The following is a 17,709-nucleotide window of genomic DNA, read 5'->3' as shown; positions in this document are numbered from 1 at the left end:
TGAAATATGAAATGTGCGAAACAATAACAGGAGATTGATCCATGCAAGATGGCGCGCTTCTACCAGAAAGCTCGCCTTCGTGCATAGCATTCGAAGCCAGCATTTCCCAGTAAACGTTACGGTTACGAAAGCTGCAGTTGCCGGGAAGCATGACAAACAGTCAGGGTTCTTTGAATGCTATGGCGTTCCACTCTTAAAGGCGAAGCTTAAGCGTCCTCCAATTTTCTTTTTCTTTTCTTTTTCTTCTTCCTCTCTGTGTGTGTGTGTGTGTGTGTGTGTGTGTGTGTGTGTGTGTGTGTGTGTGTGTGTGTGTGTGTGTGTGTGTGTGTGTGTGTGTGTGTGTGTGTGTGTGTGTGTGTGTGTGTGTGTGTGTGTGTGTGTGTGTGTGTGTGTGTGTGTGTGTGTGTGTGTGTGTGTGTGTGTGTGTGTGTGTGTGTGTGTGTGTGTGTGTGTGTGTGTGTGTGTGTGTGTGTGTGTGTGTGTGTGTGTGTGTGTGTGTGTGTGTGTGTGTGTGTGTGTGTGTGTGTGTGTGTGTGTGTGTGTGTGTGTGTGTGTGTGTGTGTGTGTGTGTGTGTGTGTGTGTGTGTGTGTGTGTGTGTGTGTGTGTGTGTGTGTGTGTGTGTGTGTGTGTGTGTGTGTGTGTGTGTGTGTGTGTGTGTGTGTGTGTGTGTGTGTGTGTGTGTGTGTGTGTGTGTGTGTGTGTGTGTGTGTGTGTGTGTGTGTGTGTGTGTGTGTGTGTGTGTGTGTGTGTGTGTGTGTGTGTGTGTGTGTGTGTGTGTGTGTGTGTGTGTGTGTGTGTGTGTGTGTGTGTGTGTGCGCGCGCGCGCGCGCGCGCGCGTGCGTGCGTGCGTGCGCGCGCGCGCCCGGACTTTATTCGCTCAAGGCGCATGCGCACTCGTCGCCAACTACTGCGTTTGTAGTCTCACTCCGCGCGCGTTTCGCAGGGCATTTGTATTTTTGATTCCTCGACACTTTCTACTGAATAACTGCTTCATGTGTCATATGTACAACTTGTGGACGTAAGTTCCTGTAAAATCAGATATTATTTGCATATCATTCTGCTGTCAGTATGCGACGCACGCCATGTTTTGGTCGTGATCGCAAGCGCTCGGCCCGTGACTTCTGGTCACAAGAACGTGTCATTCCGCTCGTTCGGTGGTTCATATCTGCGCACTTTTCATGTAGTAAACACTGTATGTTTTGCGACATAAAAAGTACAATACTTAATGTTTCATTTCATTACGTAACGCATAGGTATCCCTTTTCTTAGATACATAATGTGCTATGTTTTATTTAATTTTATTTTATTTATTTTTGTTTTTTTTTTTGGGGGGGGGGTCACGAATGTGAACTCTGAGTGAAGTCTGCTCCATCTCACAAGTCATTCACGGCGCTGATGAAGGCACGAGGTATACACAGGCAATGTCCTCACGCACTGGAATATTGGTCCAGGCGTAACTGTTCGATTGGTGGGAGGATTCGAGAGTTTTTTTCTTGGCGCGTGATACATTACAGCGACATGTGACATGTAAGGTCCATGCGCGTGCCCGTTGTATGACGTGAATTGAGCAACCGCCGAGCAGATGACGCAGCGCGGATGAACGCATCTTAAGGGCATTCGGCCTTCCTATTGGCTAAGGAGTCCCGCAGCTTCCACGGTACAGTGCCGCAATATACTTGGGGGGTTTAATTAATTAGTGTTCGTAGCGTTCACATGTTGCTGCGCAAGACTTTCACAGCCTCTGAAAGTACATGCACTGTAGTAGATGGTAGCACGCGTATGTTTCTCCGCAGGCCTGGGCCGACAGTTCCCGGCCGCGCTTGATGCCAGAATCACCTCGCGTATCTTGTCGAGGTGCGGTGAAATGTACTCTTATTCCACGGGTAATACACATTCTCGTGCTGCATACGTGCAAACGTATTTGTGACCATTTTCACTGTTCCTCGGGCACATTGCGGCCGCTGCTTCTGCGGTAAAGCCCAGCTACATTGGTTCTGAAATCAAATAGTCCTTGTTTTCTTTAATGCCGAAATGCTACCGTTTTCTCGTTTTCTGCTAACCTGGTTTCTTTCGATCGCGGTTCAGTAGGGCAAAACTGCTATGTGACATCAGTCAAAGCGAGATGACAAAACAGAAATTTTATTTCAACTGGCGCAGTCGCCATGAATTCACGCAATACTACAGCTTGCTTCGTGGCGTCTGTATGCTTTACAGCATAACAGGAGTGACTGCGGCTAAGCTGACTTTTGGAAACGGGCCGTTATTGTGCAGCAGATATTAGAACATTGACCATTTTTCTTGCTATAGAATCTGGTGCACGTTATATTTCGACTTCATTTAGGTGCTTTAACATTATTTTTACGTCAGTTTTCTAATTACGCACGCCTACATGGAATGTAGGCGTGTGTTTTATTTGGGGTTAGACTCTGGCAGATTGCCTCGGTTAGACACTTGCAACTGCTACCAAGTGAATGAGCGGTGTGTTCTCGCGCTTCTTCTGGAACTTGTTTCATTCGACCTGCCGGGTAACGAGATTAATTTCGTTGGTCTTGTCCGGATCGTATGTATGTATGTATGTATGTATGTATGTATGTATGTATGTATGTATGCATGCATGCATGTATGTATGTATGTATGTATGTATGAACATAACTTGTACTCGGACTAGTTGGTTGAAATGCATAATTTGAACAGCTGCACAAACCACACATGAATACAAAGAAGGACCATGAACACAACAAATTGCAGCCAATAAATTTGTAGCTGAATTTAGAAAATTCAGTGGGCGACAGGCAGCTGTTCATTAGGCAAAGAAAAGCCATTGTTGGTTAGAAAGAAGACAGTAATTGTTCCGTACTCGCATTGCCTGTCTCATGGCTTGAAAAATGTGGCCCTGAGATACAAGGTCATCATAGCGTTCTCTGCTCTCAATTAGCTATGCAGAATTTGTAGATCTGTGCAAAGAAAGGTGCTAGGAACTAAGAAAGAAAAAAAGCATGTGTGATATCAAGCATATACAACACATGCTTTGTAAGGTTGAGGTGGTCCTCTCCATTCCAGTGACATGCGGAAAATCATGTATTAGACAAACTGGGAGATGCTTAAATGTAAGATTAAAACAACATGAGCAATCATTGCGAACTGCGGAATATTCCAATTTACCATAACGTATCGACATTTGAAAATGCACCCCAAACTTGTAGGAAACATCAGCATTAAAATAGCAGAAGAATCAGTTCACAAGGGAAACGACGGAAGCACTTTTTTCATTAGAAAGCAGGAGATTGTATCAGCATGCCATCTAAAATGCTTTATGACCGTTAGCTTGATTTCTTGGATACGAGGTTTTGATCACTGCTTTCGTCCCTTTTGTTTGTTTCTTCTGCCTTTCATTGAGAATGCAGGGTTTTCGTCTTGATGTGTATTTATTTGTTCATCTTTTCCAATTAAGTTTAGTTGCGACTTCAGTGCCATGTTTCCACGCTCCTTCGTCTCTGTGTTCGCGTATGGTTTCTGCTGCCTTTCAAAATTGTATGTGTACGTATGTATGTGTGTAATTGGTGATGCAGGATTGATGTTCCTGCTTGGGCTGCTGCTGTATCCAGCTGGCTGGGGCACTCGGAGAGTGCACACAGTGTGCGGGCCACACTCGGAGCCCTTCATGCTGGGAGGCTGCTCTTTAGGTAAGAGCACAGCTCGGAGAGGCAATTCGCTCTGCAACAGTGCAGGGAAGGCGCACCTTTCGCACGTTAAATGTGAAGATGGTGCAGTTTAACATACTTGCGGAAGCTCATCCCTGAAACTCTACATTCAAATGTGGCATCGCCTGTCAGAGGATCATCAATGGGCCACAACATTCCTACACATTTAGACATTTGTGGCATTAATTTCATCCAGACATAGGATATCTTAAAATCTTGATAATTTCTCGCCATTAGTTCTTATGTGTAGCGCACAGTAGTGTTCTTGCTTTGACTGTAAACACATTTTGTTTATGCAAGGGGTTTCACATAAATTGAACCAAGCTTCTTAAGAGGACTGTCTACCGCTCGGAACATTTCTGTGAATTGGCATGGGAATGAGCAGATTGTGTGTCACATTGATGGAAACAAGTGTGTGCTGTTATTCCATTAACAAGGAATTGTATTTTTAATTTGGCATTGAAAATGGTCTAAAAGTGACGTGTGGTGTCACTTTTTATTTATTTATTTATTTGTGATACCCTCAAGGTACATAATTCTACATTGCAGAGGGGAGGGGCAAGAATACATTCCAAGAGTAAAAAATACAGGATTAGTTCAAGGAATTTCCAAGGAACAAAAGCAATATGAAAAAACTAGTAATGCATTGATAACAAATAACAGAGACTTACATAACATGAAAATACAGAAATAGTACACTTTAGCATGCAGACAATGTTCACAAATAAGTACATAATTATGCCATTTGCCACCATACATTATTTTATGTTGATTAGTGCATTCTTAAAACGAGTGGGGTCACTGATGCTTGCTAATGATGTAGGTAGATTAATCCAGTCGACTGAAGTCCTAGGAAGGAATAATTGTGAGCACGCGACGATGTTATGACGAGGTACGTTAACTTTATGTAAGTGGTCACGACGAGCCGAATAATAAGGCGCAGGCTGGATCCAAAGAGGGCGAAGATATGCGTTGTGGTAGTAGATTTTATGAAAAAGGGAAATGCGTGATTCTTTTCTGCGAAGAGATAATAATGGGATTTGAAGGGTACTCTTCATTAATGTAACAATAGCAGTGCGATGGTAGTTAGCTAAGATGAAACGGACAGAGCGATGTTGCACTGATTCAATTTCGTTAATTAATGTGATCTGATGAGGATCCCAAACGGATGAGGCATATTCTAATTGGGGGCAGACATATGTCGTGTACAACAGCCGTTTTAATAAAACTGGCACCAGCGAAAAATTTTTCTTCAAATATCCTAAGGAGCGGTTAGCTTTAGATATTACATATTGTACATGCTGCTTCCAAGGAAGATCGCTAGTTATATGAATGCCCAGATTACGGTAGCATGAAACAGATTGAAGGGGGCAATCATTGAGGGCGTAGGTAGCGCAAGTTGTGTTAGAACGAGAAATCCGCGTAGATTTCCATTTATTAATGTTTAGTTTGATGCACCAAGTGAGGCACCAATTAGACATGTCATTTAAATCGGATTGAAGGGTAGCTATATCAGATGGATTAGTTACTTTTCGATATATAACACAGTCGTCAGCAAATAAACAAATTTGTGAGGCAATGTTATCAGGTAAATTGTTAATATATATTAAAAATAAAAGAGGACCAAGAACAGACCCTTGTGGAACACCGGATTCAACTGGAGCCACGTTAGATGTGGAGTCATTAGTTACAACAAATTGGGAACGAGACGAAAGGAACGATTGGATCCAGCTGAGTACTCCCGGGTCAATGTTGAGTGCGCTTAGTTTGTGTAGTAGCAGTACATGTTTGACCTTGTCAAAAGCTTTCGAAAAATCCAAAAATATGCAATAAGTCGAAAAACCGCTATCAAGATATACATGTACATCATTAGTGAAAGTTACCAGCTGAGTCTCGCAAGAAAAAAATTTGCGAAAGCCATGTTGACTGTTCGAGAAAAAATCATTTTCTTCAAGAAAGTTGACAAGGTTAGAAAATATGATGTGCTTCATAATTTTGCACGGTACTGAGGTAATTGATATGGGCCTGTAGTTAAAAGGATCTTGAGTTTCGCCAGATCTGTGAATTTGCTGTTTTCCAATCATGAGGCAAGGATGAAGACAGGTACGATTGTGAAAAAATGCTCTCCAAAATGGAAGAGGAATACTCACTACTATTTTTTAGAAATTTCGAGTTTTCTCACTTGACGGTAAAACAGCGTAAACGTAACTGTGTACCGTCACTTGACCTAAAACCTGCACATGCCGAGTTATTTTGCTTACATACATTGCTTAAGATTGTACTTCCTACTTCTGGTAACTTTTTTTTTTTTGCATCGTAGAGTAAGTTTTCTCATTTCCAGCTAGCACATAGCAAAAGCTGGTGCTGCTCACATACAGACGAATGGAGTTATGAGTCAATGGGTTCTCAAGTGTGCCCTCTCAACATGATGATGCGTGCCAGTGCTGCCAGAGGGAATCGTGTCATGGGAGTAGTGCAAGGATCGAAAATGGTTGCTTTTAAGGTGTGCCAGCGTCTTCACAAGTGGGTACTCGTTACTACAATGTGCGCACAAGACCGTTGCACAAAAGGCTTGGATTGTGCCACCAATGCCATCAAAAACAGGCTACACAGACTGCACCTATAGGAAACACTGAAAAAAAGAAAAGAAAATTGATGACTTACGCAACCAAGTAAGCTGAGGACACCTGTTAGGGTCATAATCTTAGTGTTTTATAAAAAGTAACCGTTCCTGTGGAAACCTTATGCGCTTTCCGTTTCTCACTTTTTCCGGCATAGCATTTCCATTGCACCCACTAGTCAGTGTTGTAGGTGCCTGCACACAGTTTCAAGAGGAGTCTACGCACATTGAAAAAGTCTGTTTCAAAAATTGTGGTCCCTTCCCAAAAAGACCACTGCACGTTTAGATACATTGAAAGGTGCGATTTCTATTGCACTACAAAATACTAGAAGGTCCTTGAGAAACGGTAGACATTTCCTTTTAGTAGTATTGGTGGGTGAACATGGATAACAGCATATTGTTCACAGTCGTCTCCAGCAGCTTCAAATATTCTTGCAATGTACGTACATAGAACCTGTGCTGCAGTTATGATGCCAGTGGAAGGATCACGCCTCACAGTGATGAAACAAGTGTGATTTTATTCCTCAGGCAGGAAGTTATACCATTAACTTGGCAGAGAAAGCTGCATGAGGCATGAGGCAATGGTTTGATGATACATTATAATGCAATACGTTCGCATGCCGCTTTGGCCTCACATAAATATCCACACCTTAGCACTTGCCAAATACATCCTGCTTTGTGCAAAGTAAGGCCACCTGTTTAGTGGCCCTGGCTTTAGTCTATGTATTGTCACAATCAGCTGTTGCGCATAGTGTAAGTAGCTTAAAGTGGGTGAGCTGGTTAATTGTTGACACGGAAAACTTTGCGGAGCAGTAGGCGAGGACAGAGCAAGAGGAGTTCCAACTGAGTTTATTTGAAAAGATGCTGCTCATTGAAGTATTGAAGCTGGATTGCTGTAAATGCGTTTTTCTGTCAGAATACTAACTGAGAAGCATTTCCGTTTAGGACTTGTATGAATCTTCCAAGAAATTAATTTGTGAGTAACAAAACATGCCCGGTTCACTACCCTTTTCATTGGGAGAATTTGGATTTAATGTGAGAGTACTGGGACACATGGAACTGGAACTGCATGGCTGTGCCTGACATTGTGTGTGGACACCAAGCATGAACTGCAATCACTTGGCCTTTCACATCATGTAGAACCCTTGGTAGCCTTGACTCGATGTAGTTGATTAGTGATCAATCAATCTATTGGGTCTAACTTCCCAGAGCGACACGGAGCTTAGGCGAGATGACATAGTGAGCTCTCCAAATTAGTTTCAATTCGCTGACATCCTCAAATGTGCAGATAGCATTGCGTACAAGTGTTTCTGCATTCCACTAAAATGTGGCCACCATGTCCAGTAACCTTGAGCTCACACTTGGCAGGAGATTTCTGTTCAATCTAGTATTAATTTCAATCATAGTAAAGCAAACTGCACAGATAATATCCCAAATAAATATTGACACATGTACTTTTTTATCGAATGATCGCGTTTCATCGTCTAACAAATATTATCGCTTGGCACAGGAGGCACCTGCATGTATCGCAAGTTTCTGGAATGTTATCGATGGTTCTACCTGCTGTCTGTTGTCGCCGAACTCTGTAATCTTATTGCATGTGTGCATGAAGCGAATGGTATAAAACTTTCTTGAAAACACGCGGGCACCAGCGATTACTCTGGAATGTTTGGTGGCTCATGTATAAAACCTGACGCGCTTGACCCGCTGATTACATTTTCAATGATCGCCGAGTGTGTTCGCCGCTATCATTGTTCTTTGAGTGTAGCCTGCTTTTGAGGGCACAAGTTCGCTTAATAAAACGCTAGTTTCGTTAATCACAGTTCGCCTTCTTCACCGTCACTACTATGTGACGTTGCAAATGAAGACACAGTCTTTAGCACTTTAGGTAAACCACTTATTGAATCGCTGTGAATGCCAATATTGTATGTCGATAATTAGTGTAAGCCCTAGGGAGCAAAAAAAAAAAAAAAAACCTTTTATAACAAATCTTGTAGCATCATTCTTAATCAATAATTTACTATAAATAAGACAAGGTTATTCTTCTGGGTCTTTCTTTCCCACTGAAAGAATGACTACCATACATTTGCATTTGCTGGTGGAGTTGGCAATCACTTGATCTGGTTCTCTGCAATGTTACGTAACAGTGGGAACATGATATTGATTGATTGACTCGTGAAGCTTTGAAACACCTGAAAGCAACACTGGGATGCTGTACTCTCCTGTTTAATGCTGATCACCAGGAGATCTTTAATGCACGAGGATCTTTAATGCACCTAAATCTAAATGCGCAAGTGTTCTTGCATTCTACCTGCACTAAAAATGCAGCCGCGATGGCCTGCAATCGAGCCCATGACCTTGTGCTATGCGCTAGAATGCTGTGGCCACCAATTCACTGTGGCAAGTTTTACTGTCTGATGTATTTCCAATCATGTCCGATGTTGCGTCTACATTAAACAGTGAATGGGAAATGCAGTTTCTTTGGGCAGGCGTTCACCCATCCTGTGCTGCCAAGGTAATAGGGCAGAGTCTGTTCAGTGCTGTCTTTAATGCATGCAACAAGCTTTGCCATCTTTGCAAAAGGGTTTTCAAAGATGGTGCAAAACCACGCTGCAAAATGAAGCATGTGTAACCATTCGTCAAATATCGGAGTGCTGTGATTTAGCGAAGATTGCTTTCCTGTGGGCAGTGCATCAGTGACAGACATCTCAAGCATGCATACTTGCTAAAAGGTTCGCTTAGCGGCCATCTAACCGAACACTGCAAGAAATTAGCTGCAAGCCCATGCTTGATGAGTGTGCATGTTTAGGCAAGTACTATGTTGAACAACATGAACGCAAAATCGTTGAAGCCTTCACCATCCATAAGAGTGGTGAAAACTGTGTGAGAGTACCTTCACTATCACTACATTCCATCTACCCTGCATATGACATCGCTCTGTTAACAGTGATATTTTATGTCCTTGTTTGTTTGTTTCCTTCTACTGACTGCATATACTTTCGATACAGTGGAACCTCGTTGATCTGATCCTGCTACGTACGATTTCCCGGTGCCAACGTTCACAATTGAGAACACAAAAAAGAGCTAATTGAATTATGCTTATTTTTTACCGGTTCATACATTCCCAGAAATCAAAATTTTTCAGCACCAACGTTCAGTACATCGCGAAACTGTGATCGTGTGATACGTTTTCCAGCTGTTAGATCCCATGTAAATAAGGAAAGGTGGGAGGCGTGCACAATCGAGAACAGTAGCCACCCGCCACGGCAGCTTTACCGCAATACTCGCCCGCCCATCCCGCGTAGAAACGCCAGCGCGTACTCAGTTTCTAATTTTGGTAATAAAAACTCCTCTCCCGGACCGTTGCACACCGCATTCACAGCTATCGCCACCAACCCATTGCAATAACCATCTTCACCTATCTATTTTACAGCGCATGGCGTGTAGTGCTGTTGGAAGTGCACGGTACGCTTTTAGAAGGCAATAACACAAAAGCGCCACCATCCCTTGCTACAGGCAGCGTGATGCGAGTGTCACCATTCGCTAATGCGGCATTGGGCGTAACCCACAAACTCGATTCAGTTTCTGTTTCCCATCGCCGTGTTAAGGCGCTGTGCAATAGAAAAACAACAAAACACATCTCGTGCCGTGGGAGCACCACCAGCTCGACGCGTGTCGGTGTGTCATGCCACGATTTGTGCAACGCTTCGCATTACATGCATGTCTGGTACAGTTTAGTCTGCAGTTCTTTAGCTGCTTTGGATCGTACGTTTTCCAGTTAGTACGTTCTCTCTCGCATTTTTTTCCAAAGACGTATGAATGAGCTTCTGCTATATATATTGATGTCTACAAGCAATAAAAATTGGTTGTTGTTAGCACCATGTTTGCCTACTCTCATCATCATCCCATTTTTTAGCGTCCTTTCCTTTGAGTTTTGTAACGTACGAACCAGCCGAATTCAACATGCTACTGCAGAATGTGTGCTTAAACTTTACTTGCATTCTTTCCCAGGCTGGGCCTTCTACCTGGCCATTGGCTCGACACTCGTCACATTTGTCTGTTCGGTGCTGTCTGTCCAAGCCGAGGTTTCCACGTCGAGCGACAAAGTGCAGGACGAAATCCTGGAAGGGAAAAACCTCATCTGCTTGCTCTAGCTGCGCTGCCAGCACCAGTCCATCCCAGTTGCACGTCCCCCTTGCCGCACTTACAGCTTTCGCTAGGAATCTGTGAACGGACTGCACCGTCCCATTTGTGGCCCACTATCATTTGCTGGTACCTACTCTGTTTGGAAGTGAATGTTCCTGTTATTTTTTTTTAGTGAATGGCTGTGGAGCTCACATATTAAGTAGTCGCTTGTAAGCATGTCATATCTGTCTTGTGACACTTTGACCGCCATGACAATGCTTTACAAACTAACATTGCAGTCAACTCTATCCAAAAGCCACGTTCTTATTGTGCAGTTGGTAACCACTGTGCTTCCTGCCGTGCACACTTTGCCTTCAGGTGCGACCTCACAGCAGTGCAGATATCAATGCCGTAAATTCGCAGCCAAAGTCAATATATGCATATAACCAATGACCCCACTTGGCAGTCAATAAAAATTGAATTTTCAGCGCAAAAATACTGCATATGCCGTGCAGGTAGTAATTTGGTGAAAACGCCAAAAACGCCACTGTGCAAAATGCTGTTGTTTTTTCTCATGCAGTGTATTGATTTAGTCATTGATTTCACCTTATTTTGTGTGTGTGTGCTGCAACCGAGTATTTTGTGGCCGTGGCAACTGATAACTTACTGCGACGTGACGTTTTTTAAAAACTGTACTAGACTGTGTGTTTGGGAGTGCATATTTTGATTTTGTCGTTATCACTAGCTCTTCCTGTCACGAGATGGGTTTTTCGTACCTGCTTTGGATGTATCAATTAAATTTTTTTGTAGCTAGCAACCAGAAGATGTCACTGCGATGCCTATCTGCCTACGTTAGATGTTTAAAAAAAAAGAAAAAGAAGTGGTAATTGGAACCTTTGCACACTATACATGCACTGAACTTTGCATTTCATCTTCAGCAGCTAATGTTACAATGCATAATTTTTTTTTGTTATCAACATAATGCCAAAAAGAATGACTGCAGTATGAGGACGTTGATTAATGTTCGTTGTGATAGTTCTGTGTCGTCTAAACATCCGCAGAGCATTGTGGCTCTGACAAGTTGTTTGATTGAAGCAATCTTTTTACGTTAATAGAACATTTCCTGTGCTCCAGTTTACTATGCGAGTGAACCCAAGGGTGCAGCAGCATTACTCATGTTTTATGAAAATGCTTTTAGCACCGACACACGAGAAAGTGCAAGATCTTATTAAGCATTTTACGTGATGATTCTCACAAAATGTGCGCATTCAAAAAATTGTTGACTCTGGTGTTTCTAAGTGCAATCAAATTGCTTTCATGTGGACATGGGAAGCACATATCATATAGAGACGTTCATGTAAGCCTGTGCTGATGGCGATGAAGTAGCAAGGAATGTTTTAAGTCCCGAATGAAAGAGTGTATGCAGCTTCTTGCTTTCTTAAGCACATCTTCCCAGTCACTCAGGTCCTCCTTTCACGTTGACACTTTAAAAGTCTAACTGCGCGCAAGCTGTTTCAAACGTGGTCGTGAAGTGATGCGAGTGCTTTGAGCGACTGCAGCAACATTGTACAAGGTCTTCCAGATCTAAGCTATGAAGCAAACAGCTGTCAGCATTGTGCCGAAGAACAAATTTATTACTAATCTTGCATCTTGTTCTGCACCTCGCACCTGTTGAATGAGTGTTAGTTTTTAATACACATTGTTGAAAGAAAGAAAAATGTATAATGGATGACCACATTCAAATTGTCAAGGTCAGACTGTAAGTGCGTTGCATGCATAGGAGTGTGGCAATGCCGCCTCAGATTTGTTCCTGTACACCTTGACTTGCATGTGAACATCTGCGTACATGTCAACGGTGTCTTTTATAAGAGTACCGGCACAAGATTTCTTTTGATTTTTTTTCTTTCTCCGTAGCAACATACATTAGCCTTCGTCAACACAGTGATAACGCTAAATAGCCTGAATTCCTCCTGCAGGCAATAAAAAATTTATCATCCTTTAGCACAACCAGTTCAAAACACGCACTGCGTGTTGCACAGTTGTGCAGCTTTGTGCCGTAGTGATTGCAGTGGTGATCGGATGGCATCGCAAACTACTGACGTACGCACCAGTCAGCCCAATGAAGGGGTCACAGGCAAAAGTGTCTGACTGTGCCGCTGAGACCTCAGCTTTCTGAACCGTATCCTTCTGTCATCCTTCCCTTTCATCTCGTTCAACACATGTTGGCTCTTCGTGCAGGATTAGAGGTCAGTCATTATGGTGTCACCAGAAGTCGAAAACAGCTCGATGGTCAAATATTACTCGGAATGGTTTAGAGCCCACTACATTCTCCCAGAGCTCTTTAATCACATCAATCGTGAAAGTCTTCATGTTTCTTTCTCTTTTTTTTTTCACGCAGTTTTTCATACAAGCTTCCATGTAATAAGACCTGGACGCCATTACCAAAAGGCACTAGTGTCTACAAATTGTTACATCAACTGGCGACATAATAACTAACTATAAAGCACCACTTCTCTCAACGTCACAACAATAAAAAAGGCAGCAGGCCAATGAGTACATTGTAAGCAAAGCCAAATAGAAAACATTTACGAACTGCAGTTCTTTTTTTCTCCCAGCCAGACGTGCAATTTTTAGCAGGTAGTAAAAGATGACATGCAGTGTTTCGTCTTTTTTTTTTTTTGTCACTTGTATCTTCACATTACAGAAAACTTCGCAAAACTTGCTTGGTCCCATAGCCTGGCTGGCTAGTAATGGGTCCAATTGTTCAACACACCTACATAATTCGGCAAGCAGTTACCATTTCATCACGTGCCCGTGGCATGTCAGTCAAATATCACCTATGGCACAAAGCCATGCTGCACTTCGAACCAGCTGCAGAAAACGGCATAATTAATCATTTGTTGCTGGAGCCAGAACTAAGGCGTCATGCGATGATAGAGTGGTCAATATGGTTAACTCTGAAAGAATAAAAAAGGAAGGATTTTGGTCTCAATAGCTTCTCTTTTCTTGAAGTAGATGCTTTAGTTCTCACATTTTCTATTCGGATACACTTCAAAATACCTTTCTTATATCTGATATTTGTTATAAGTGTACATTCATTGTACATTGATAATGTCAAGAAACATTCATTTACTTTATTATATGCAATGATTTGTTCTATCCATTTTCATTTGCATCGAGGTTTGGCTGTACATACAAGCTTAAGAAAACGACGTCGTCATAGGCCCTAGAACTTTTGTGCAATCATCTGCACAACTTCAGGACATGCCATGGCTGCTACCCATTTGTTAAGGTAAAAAAAAACGATTTCGATGGATTTGTTTGCGAGAATGTGTGCTTGCCTTGCGCAAGTTCTTTACATTGGTAGTATTGCTTGGCACAATTTGCCAGAGTACAGCACTGGTCCAATATCCTTTAAATTTGCTGCAAGAGTGATTATGAAGTGTATAAATCAGTTATTAATGTGTGTTGATATTAATACCGTATTGACAGTAAAGGTTTGATAATGATAATGCAAGAAAACCAATTAGGGGCACCAGTGTTGTAAGTCTCATTAGCTATTGACACCAAACTGAAACATTTTAGCTGTTGTCTGTGGAGCTGCCCTCATTCGTTAAGTACAGTCTTGGTCAAAAAACTTGAACCCGCTGTGAACGGCCAGGGAGCAGCTGCGCTCCACTATCGCGACGCTGCCACCACCGGTGCGCACCGCCGCTCGCTTGCGTCGAGGATAAAGAGGGCGAGGGAAGCATGTCTCTTACTCTCAAACATCATTTGATAACAGCGCTCGTGGAAAACTAGTGCGACGTTCGTTCTGCCAGCTGCGAGGTCGTCTTGCAGCCGCCATGGTATGGCGCTTCGTGCGAGTAAATGCGCCCGCCTGGGCAAAACTGCCCGGCTTCCATGCAGCGCATTATGCTATAAAAATTGTCATCATCGAAATTACCTCTTACAATTTCATCCTACACATTCAAAGGCAAGAGCCTTCACCTTATACTTTTAGATAAACATCTTAAATGTGTTTCTGAGTGCGATGAAAACAAAAGATAAAAATACAAATTGACATCTCTCAATGCTGTCTAGCGTTGTTCCAGGTGTTATTGTAATATGCAGGCATTTCAGTCATCGTTCGTTTAGAAAAGATCAGAAGCGGCAATTTCGACTACAAAGGCTCCCTACGAAAGGGCCTGTAACCACAGTTAGAATATTTCAAATACATTGACCGCACTTCTCCACTAAGGAATGACCACACGAGCGCGTTTGGCGTTGAAGTTCTTTAATTACACCCACAGCGAGATTATGAAAACTTTTCAAGACTAGAAGTTGTTTGCCCTGCCTGAGTAGCCGATTGAGTTAGACCCATTCCCTCAGCATTTTGGAAAGTGCCCACTTCCTCGCCTTTCTTGATATCTTCGTGCACACTGCCTCATTATCGTTAGGGCCCATTTTCAAGCACACATGAGGCCTGTGTAAGTTCATCCCGTTTGCATTGGGCATCACACGTTTGAATCGCGTAAAGTAGACTAGGGCCACAAGATTATAGAATTCCCGCACAGTGAAGGCGTCACACCGCTGTCACAGGTTCACTGGAAGAAGTATTTTGGATATAGTTTACTGAGGTATCGTTCAGCTATACGAGAAAGGGCTTCACAGGAAGTTTGAAAAAATATGGGTTATACGTAGCGTCCTTTTAACCAGGGACCTTGGCTAGTTTACAGTATAATACATGGGCAAGCTGCAATTGTTCGGGACAACCACAGACCAAGCGACACTCGATGCCTTGAAGGCATGCACTCCCCCCATGTGACTTCATAGAGAGATGCAGTTGCCACCCTGAAGCTTATGCTTTCTTGATTAACTTGCTACTTATGGCATTTATGATTGCAAATACGAGATGCCATTGTGGCACATTATTTAATATATCATTCAGCTGCTGAAGTCAGATCTTAGCTACGATCCTCGCAAAGTGCCCATTTTCGAGCATGCGCGGGACTATTCATGGTGTTGTTCCTTAAATTTGGTCCTGAAAAATATTAACTGATGATTAGGACACTCGGAATTGCGAAATTTCAGTGTATCGCATTTGACAGCAGTCGCCGGAGACCCCCACCCGCTCATCCAGCATACGCTGCAAACGGCATACTAGCCGGTCGGTTGGCTTCCGCTTCACCACCGTCGCGTTTGCGCCACGCTCGTCGCCGCGCTCGCCGTACTAGTTTTTCACGAGCGCTGTTATCAAACAGCGCTTGAGAGTAAAAGACTTGCTTCCCTCGCCCTCCTTATCCTCGGCGCAAGCGAGCAGCGCCGCGATAGCGAAGCGCAGCTGCTCCCCGGCTGTTTGCAGTGGGTTCAAGTTCTTTTACGAAGACTGTACATGAACAAGACGTCCGGTTTCTTGTAGCATGACTGAGCATGTTTTCTGTTTGTGCCAGAATCATCTGCCTAGCGTAGAGCTACAGTACTATGGTGTGCAACCTTACCACGGCAAGTTATTAATGCATCACTAAACTTAAGTACCATGCTGTATCCAGTGTGGCCCTATCGATGCACAGCAAAATATTTTGCTTCTTTTTTTTTCTGGTCACTGTTCCCATGCAGACACTACTCCCCTAGTCCTTTGCTACTCTGTGAACTTTGTCTACACCTTAAGGTCAGCAAAACTGCATGCAACTTTCACAACAAAAAAAAATGTACAGATTCGTGCCAAATGAAGGAAGTTGGCCGTGCAGTGTTTTTATTTGAACCACGGATGCCACTTGTATGTGGCCTTGTCATTCACTGCACAGAGCAACACCTATCTGAGGGCGAGCTGTTTCATCATTCGTATAGGTGCATTCTCACAGGTGCATGCGAAAAGAGAGACTACTATGAACATCTTTGCATATTCAGAAAGATGACCAAAGGGAGCTTCAGAAGCCTTCCAAGCAGATAAAATATGAGTGCCTGTTGCTCCATATCTTTCTTGAATTTTGAGACGTTAAGTCAAAACCAAGATCGCTACACATCGTCGCTTAGCGATTGCAGCAATGAAAAATATAAAAGAAAGGAAGCTTGAATGTGGCATAAAATCATGTACTGTTCAAACAAGCTGCAGATTCCCACATACCTTTGCAAGTTGGAGCGTTGTTTGTCACCTGTTTGATGAATGCCGCAAGCTTTTCGTGCTCGCTTGTCTGATGACAAAACTGTTGTATTTTGAATATAAAATATGTACAAAAAGAAAACTGCGTCAGTGTCACTTTCCATACTCAGTTTGTTTCAGTACTCTTGGTACAAAAAATATTACTTCATATATCAAATGGTCTTGTTCATTTGCAACTAGACCTTACAAAGGCATGGATAGAAAATGGACAAAGAAAGCAACAAAGTGCTGGGCTGCTTGACATGAAGTACAGTAGCCTTTCACTATAGTGAAGATATCAGCACAGGAAACGGGCTTTGTTGCAAGAGGTAGTACGTCGTTAAAAGCAGAGAAGCATTAAGAGAGCCACAGACAACAGTGTATGCATTCCAACAGTGTGGCACCTCTTCAGACGCCTAAACAAAGCCAGGCTCGAGATTGGCAACATGACAGCAGATGCTCATCTGCCCTCACTCTCGCATAGTGAGGTGAGAGCGACTTCCACAAAGTGAGACTCAACGAACAGGTCACGAGTCAAGTCGTTAGAGCGAGCAGCAAGTGCTTACTTTGCATTTCATCGTGAATTCAAGGTCACATTAAGACGACAACCTTAAAAAACTTTAATTCTGGGGTTTTAAGTACCAAAACCAGGACCCGATTATGAGGCATGCCACAGAGGGGAGTTCATAATAATTTTGACCACCTGCGGTTCTAATCTAAGCTGAATCTAAGTACACAAGCTTTCTTGCGTTGTGCCCCTATCAAAATGTGGCCACCACGACCGGAATCAAACCTCCTGTGATCTCAAGCTCGGCACTACAACGCCATGTCCACTGGTCCACCGCAGCAGGCTTGCAACAACAACCTGCCGATTTCCGTTGGCAGACTACCAGCGACAGCGGTCTTCGTCGTGTCGGTGCCCTTGTCAATGCGGCAAAGGTCTGCGGACTTTCCGCCAATGGCCACGCTGGCCGACCAACTGTCGGGAGACAGCCGGAGTTTGCAGCACCACTGCTACGACACAATGACCCCATCTCAGCATCGATGCACCTGCCATGGAGTTTGTTGCCACTGATTTCCACATGCGCTGCTTGCTTTATTGTATCAGTTTGACCCCTTCTCAAAAGTACACTTGAATTCA

At 43.2% G+C, this 17,709-nt stretch overlaps 1 protein-coding gene across 1 annotated transcript in view; it reads left to right on the top strand.

Annotated features, from left to right (window-relative positions):
• Nucleotides 1–16,671, top strand: part of LOC126529975 (LHFPL tetraspan subfamily member 2a protein) — a 200,160-nt gene extending 183,489 nt beyond the window's left edge. Inside the window, exons 4-5 of the mRNA XM_050177441.3 lie at nucleotides 3,571–3,684; nucleotides 10,334–16,671. Coding sequence (XP_050033398.2) covers nucleotides 3,571–3,684; nucleotides 10,334–10,476 — 257 coding nt within the window. The 3' untranslated portion in view covers nucleotides 10,477–16,671. The remainder of the gene's footprint in view (nucleotides 1–3,570; nucleotides 3,685–10,333) is intronic.
• The last annotated feature ends 1,038 nt before the right edge of the window (nucleotides 16,672–17,709 follow it).

This window comes from Dermacentor andersoni, chromosome 5 (genome assembly GCF_023375885.2).
Source record: "Dermacentor andersoni chromosome 5, qqDerAnde1_hic_scaffold, whole genome shotgun sequence".
Classification (NCBI taxonomy): Eukaryota; Metazoa; Arthropoda; class Arachnida; order Ixodida; family Ixodidae; genus Dermacentor; species Dermacentor andersoni.
The sequence above is the reverse complement of the archived record's forward strand: the minus strand, read 5'-3'. Positions and strand labels throughout refer to the sequence as shown.